The 6417-nt window shown below is 51.4% G+C and overlaps 1 protein-coding gene across 1 annotated transcript; it reads right to left on the bottom strand.

Moving 5' to 3' along the window:
• Window positions 1-1020: 1020 nt before the first annotated feature.
• On the bottom strand, window positions 1021-5254 carry TREML1 (triggering receptor expressed on myeloid cells like 1; the record flags this gene model as incomplete). Its single annotated transcript, XM_084259115.1, has 6 exons — window positions 1021-1332; window positions 1672-1720; window positions 2251-2340; window positions 2721-2844; window positions 4690-5022; window positions 5209-5254. The coding sequence occupies 6 exons, from the start codon at window positions 5252-5254 to the stop codon at window positions 1021-1023; spliced, it is 954 nt and encodes a 317-aa protein (XP_084115241.1).
• Between the last annotated feature and the right edge of the window lie 1163 nt (window positions 5255-6417).

The following is a 6417-nucleotide window of genomic DNA, read 5'->3' as shown; positions in this document are numbered from 1 at the left end:
TTATAAGAAAACTGGATTCCTGAACTCTCCATCTTGTCCACTTAAGTCTCTCATCTTAATGGGAAATCATTTTTACACTGAACAGTTTCAGAAGAAATCCTGGCAGAGATCATAGGCCCTCCCAGCCCAACCTGGACTTTCACATATACTTGGCCATGACCTTGGCATTCATACCCACCACCTCACCCCCTTTGCCTTTTCTCCACTGTGCTCTTCTAGTCTCTATAGTTCAGGCTGAAGGGAAAATGTTACCTACCAGATGGCGATCCAATAGAAAAAAGCCAGCTCTAGTAAAACTGATATCTGAAAAAGTCTTTTTATCTCCTGGTGCTTGAAAATCTTTTTTTCCTGCCTAGGAATAGGCCTAGTGTCTATTTCCATTTCTGTCCTCACACCTGTTTCTTTTCAGCTCCGTCACTTGAACTCCATCTGTCCTGCATCTCCTTTAACTAATTATCCCCCTCCTTCCATCCTATGCTGTCACCCTGTAAGGTGTCACTTGTTCACAAGGTGTAGAACGGACAACAAAAGAGATTCTAGCCTTAAGCAAATGAATCTATGCTTTCAGATATCCTGAGAAGTGTAAGAAATACTTTTGAAGAAGCCCTTTTAGTGCATTGCAGCCATCTGACCAGGGAATGAGATACCACATTCCCCCCCACCCTGGCGGGATGGGCGGGAGACCACTCAGCACAAACACCAGACCAGAGTCTTTCAGATCCTAGGCCATGCGGTGAAAAGTTGAACTCAGGCCCTTACCTTCCCCTTCAACCATCAAGAGTTATATATCATCATTTAAAGTTTATTCATCCCACTGGCGCAATGACAGAGGAACCAACCTGGGGGTTTCACTTCAATCACATCCAAGTGTTATTTTCCAGGTCAGAAAAGTCAATGCATTAGATTAGATCCTAAGGTCGCTAGTTGCTCTGATACCCTCAGGCTCTAGAGCCCAAGCTGACTGGCTGACTGTACAGGATCCTGGAGATGGTCACTGAGCCATGCAGTTTGGTGAGCAACTTAGCTGGGCAGAGTCTGGCTAGTTGGTGGATCCTGAACTGGCTCACAGGGGGCCCCTCCACCTTTGGCCCCTCCAGGGAAGATGACTGTGGCATACGTCACAGACTTAGAGCTTATGTCACTCTTTGGAGGCAGAGGGGGCAATGAGGATGGGGCTGGGGCTGGTTTCCCTGATGCGGGGTCAAGAGGTAGGCTGGTATAGGTGGTATTGTCGAAGAAAGGTGGCGAGTCAAGCCAAACATATGGTACATCTGATGGCAAATCTACAGCCAGGCCAGAGTCACTGATGTGGCGGACCGCTGCAGAGGGGGCCTGTAACAAAAGCAGGCAAATCAGAACAAGAATACCTCTCTCTGCCACTGCTCCCTTTGGTGGGAAGCCTGGGACCACTAGATCTGTCTCTCAAATCCTGAGTGTATCAGTGGACAAGAGGGCACCACTCTGAAGACTTTGAAGCCCAATTTTCTCCCCAAATCTGACACAGTGAGATACCAAGCAGGAAGGCGGGAGAGCTTTGGTGCCGAGTTTACAGCATTTAGAAGGAGGTTTGAACCCCAGTTCTTTCTCTACTCCAGGATCCTGGAACATTCTGATGAGCATGGCAGATGGAAGAGCTCAGGGATTTGGCTGGGGGCTGCAGGGGTCTCTTACCATGCCCGAAACTCTGCTGCTCTGGAATTGGCCACAAACTCCAAGCCTGCTCCCTGGTGGGACAGGGGGCAGAAGCACAGTTGCTTCTGGTGCTCGCTGAAAGCCCAGCCACCCCCACTCTTCTCAGAGGCCTCCCCAGTCCAAACTCACCTTCCTGCTCTCCCCACCAGACCTTTCCCTGTCTTCCCAGTGCCCATCCCAGCCTGCTCTAACTTCCCATCCACTCAGTGCTTTCACAGCTACCTTCAACCTGCCCCAGCACTCAGGTGGCAGGTTGCCCGACCCCCTCCAGCTACCTGCCCACACATTGCACGGTCCCACCACCCTTTCCAATCCCTGCCTTTCCCCAGGCGGGCTCCCATTGTATCTCCTTCACCCCCACTTCAAACATGGAAGCTTGAGGGTCTGGTGGCCTCACTAATGCCCAGACAAGGGGAGATCATTAAAATTCTTCTCTCTGTAAAATCTCCCTCTGTAAGGGGAGATGACTTAGAGTCCCAGACTCTCTGCTGGACTGGCTGACACTTGTGAGGGCCATGGACTTGAGGGACCGTACTGGAACAGATGACCAGCAGCTACCAACCTCTCCTTTTGGCCATCACAGCAAACAGCACCACCGCCGCCAGCAGCAGCCCCAGCAGGACCACAGCGCCCCAGATCAAGGGGATGCTGAGGGACACAAAGGGATAGGCAAGTTGAGTCCATAGCCCAGAGGGGAGTTGCTGGGCATGAACCCAGGGCATTGGCAAAAGGGTTCATGCTCATGGTAAGCCACATTGGGGAGAAGGAGATTTGTGGTTTGGAGTGAGGAGGGCACGCTCAGACAAGGGAGAAGGGGGGCATATTATCAGGAGACACTGGCTGAAGATCCATGGGATGAAGAGACCATTGCTGAACTGGGATAAACAAGAATGTCTCCCTGCCTGAGCAGAAGTCCCCCAAGGTGCAAGGAAACATTAAGGTCTCCCTTTGATGTAGTCTGAGGTTCTACAGGAGCCATATCTTCACCACCACCCTCTCCTAGCCACCCAAACAGATGTGGTCAGTACCTCTTCTCCTGCTGGCCGGGTTCCAAGGGGCTGGCACTGCCTGCAGGGTCTGACGAGGAGCCCTCCACCACACTGCCAGCCCCAGAGGTCTCCTCCTCTGCCTCCTTCTCTTTCAGGTCAGAAACTGAGTTGAAGGAGATACTTAGTGAACACACATCCATTGTGGGCTAGTTCAGGGGCTGTTGAGGTGTGAGGAATGGGGGAGTGGAGTAAGAAACACAAAGAAAGGGGCTTGGGATAGTCCTCAGGGTACCTCCTCCTGGGGGTCTGGGAATGCCGCCCCATGTGTTTACCAGGTGTGAATACTTACCCTTCCACCAGCTCCCACTCCCCACGCCCACCCCCACTTCCTCGCCTTTATCTCGTCCCCCACTCCCCCTCTCCAGACCCCTTGGGCTTATCAGGCTGCTCAGACTAAGTTTAGGATGTTAATTCTTTTTTTTGTTTGTTTAAGATTTATATATTTATTTATACAAGCACTGGGTACAGTCAGAAGCGCGAGAGGGTGAGAGGATTCACCAGAGCCAGAGCGGGGAGCAGAGCAGGCAGAGGGACCGAGGTACACTGCTGAGGGGAGCAGCGGGCGGCAGGAGAGGTCTGTCGTGTGGAACCCTCGCCTGGTGGCTGGGGATCGAACCGGCTCTGCAGAGGCTGCGGGCAGCTTTGCAACCCAGCACTCAACTGCTGCACCACCGGGGAGGCCCTAAGTTTAGGATGTTAAAACCTTGAGTTCCTGGACCTTAGAAGTCAAGGAAGAGGACAGAGGATGAGTGGGGTCAGCAGCAGCATAATATAAACTATTAGTTGTGGCCCACAGAGGAGAGGGATTTTAATGACCTCTTAGTCTATTCTCATAATTCATAGCCAAGACAAGGGAAAATGACTTTTGAAATTTTATTATTTGGGGAGAAAGGAAGACCTGAAGATGAAAGAATGACTGCATCGCTATGGAGAGGCAGCCGTTGTCTCTGCTTCAGCAGATATTATTTGCTGAGCATTAACTTTTTTTAGAATACCCTACCTTCAAAAAAATAATACTTTGGGGGTCTCCCCTGGTGGCGCAGTGGTTGAGCGCTGGGCTGAGAGGCTGCCTGCAGCCTCTATAGCATTGGTTCGATCCCCGGCCGCTGGCGAGGGTCCCACATGGCACACAGACCTCTCCTGCTGCGCCCGCTGCTCCCCTCAGCAGTGTATTTTGTCAGTCTGTCTGTTCTGCTCCCTGCTCTGGCTCTGGTGAATTCTCTCACCCTCCCATGCTTCTGACTGTGCTCAGTGTTTGTATAAATAAGTAAATAGATCTTGAAAGGAAAAAATAATAATAATAATACTTTCAAGTGTGCTTTTACTAAATTCTTAGACAATGGAAAGTTGTAGGCTGTGAGAATCAAACTTAAAAATAAACCCTTTTCTATAATGAGGACAGGGCTGAGGCTATGGGCTTAAATAATAAGGACATTTTTCCATTTTTAGAGCTGAATGAATTGGGATAGCTCAGGTTAGGAATGTGCCCTGCTTGTAGGTGAGGCACGATAAGATATGAAGTCAGTGAGTTTTAAGCCATCGAACCCATTGTAGAGTAATTTAAAAAAACAGCATTATATAAAAAATTAATTTTAGTTGTTATGTCTGAATTAAAACTTCGTTTCAAATATCTCTAAGGGTGAGAAAAATAGCATCCAGAATGGCGAGAATGCTGGAGAAGGAGCAGGCCAGGGTCAAGGCTGGGGGATGGAGGAGCCTTCCTGTGGGGGAATCCCTGTGCACCAGAGGGCTGGGGGCCAGAAGGCTGCTTGGCTGATTTATCTCCAACTTCTCGACCAGTTTGGTTTCTGTTTCCTGGAAAGCTGTCAAGAGAATATCTCCTCCCTACTCCCCCCACCCCCTCAGGGACCCTGCATCCCCAAGAAACCAAGAGCGGCTGGTGGGGGCAGGGAGGGTGAGTGTGGCTTGGCTGCCAAGGATAACTCACCTGCAGGAATTACTTCTAGATCCACTCTGTGCACGGTCTGGAGCCCCGTGGCTCCCTCCACCATGCACCAGTACTCCCCAGCATCCTCCTTCCGCAGGGAAACCATCTCCACCTGGAGCAGGCCGCCCCCCAGGTCGGTGAGAAACGCACGCCTGCCTCCCGGGGCTCCGCGATTCACCGCTGAGGACGCCAAGGGCTGGCACCCCTCTGGCAAGAACCGGCACCACACCTTGCGAGCCTTGACATCCTGGAGCTGGTAGTGGCACTGTACCAAAATGGAGCTCCCCACGGGGGCCTGCAGCATCTCGGGGGTACTGCCAGCCAAGCCCTGACCTAGGGGAGTTGAGGATGGACTTGTTGGGCTGGAGCTGGGACACCTTGCAGCCCTCCTGCTGGCACCCCACTGGGACAGGAGGGCCACCTTCCAGCCCGCCACATGTTATTGCTGCCACCAAGCTCCCCGGGGAGAGGAGAGAGAGGAGTATATGGGGGGCAGAAAGCAGCGCCTTCTGACCTTACCTGCTGGACCCTGGAGCAGCAGCAGCAGCAGCAGGTGGGAACCCATGGCTGGGCAGGGAGATGTCAGCTCCGGGGCTTGTCTGGGCACTGACACAGTTCCCCTGGGGCAGGAAACATCTGCTTAAGACAGTCACATGGGTCTCCCCTGCCCATGGGGTGGGAGGTCGGCACTGGTGGGCCCCTCCAGGGAGGAGATAAGGAGCTTTCCCAAATCCTGGCTGACTCTGTGAGCCTGAGGGTGAGGGTGGGAGGCAGGGTGAGAAGCCCAAGGAAAGAGGAAGCCTGGGCCAGGGTCCAGCTAAGGGATGAGTGAGCAGAGGATGCTGCAACTAGAGAGCAACAGAGGAAGAGGGAGATGCTTTTCAGAGTCTTCTACTATTGCATTTGGGGGTGCAGAGCTGTGGGGGTGAGGAGGGAAAATGTCCTACCCATGACCCAAGGCCATTCCACCTCTAAAGTCGGTGTCTTTATTTACTGTGCTGGGCGTTCTCTAAACCATGAACCCACATTCTTCACTTGTGGGAATTGTATTATTTCTTTGCTTGTCACTACTCAGTTTTCTCCCCACCCCCACCCCTCTATTGTTCTGGAACTCCTTAATTAGCTGTCATTTTCTCTTTGTCCATGTTCTTCTGATTTCTAGGATATAACCTCATCTTGTTCGCCCATCTCTTCTATTATTGTCATTTAAATTTCTACTCTAATGTGCAAATCTCTTATCCTCTAAGCATTTCTTACTTACAGTGTATTGTTTTTGCTTCATTAATATTGATACACTGTCCTCTCTTTTAGAAACAATTCTCCATCAGGATGTTCCTGTTTCTGCGGTCTGTGCCTTTTGAGCAAAGGGCACTGGCATAACTTGTTCCAGGGAACAGAACAGCAAACATACCTGGGAAACTAGAGACTGTTATCAGCTCCAGAGGGTTTGCTCATATCCTGCCCCCCACTCCCATTTTCAGAGCAAAGGTCTCTTTCTCTAGATTGGAAGAAGGTCCAATATTCCAGATTCTATATAAACTCCAGATCTCATAATTTGGGGTTCTTCACCCATGACACAAACCCGCTCCTTGCCCAGGAAGTACCTGGCCCTGGTTGGTGCTGCCCTGTGCAGAACTGGGGAACCCACAGACTATGAGCGATAAGCCTGCTGGTCTGGGACACCAGCGGGAGCCCCAGTGCGCAGAGACCAGAGCAACATGGCTGGGG

Source organism: Talpa europaea (assembly GCF_964194135.1).
Source record: "Talpa europaea genome assembly, chromosome: 2".
NCBI lineage: Eukaryota > Metazoa > Chordata > Mammalia > Eulipotyphla > Talpidae > Talpa > Talpa europaea.
The sequence above is the reverse complement of the archived record's forward strand: the minus strand, read 5'-3'. Positions and strand labels throughout refer to the sequence as shown.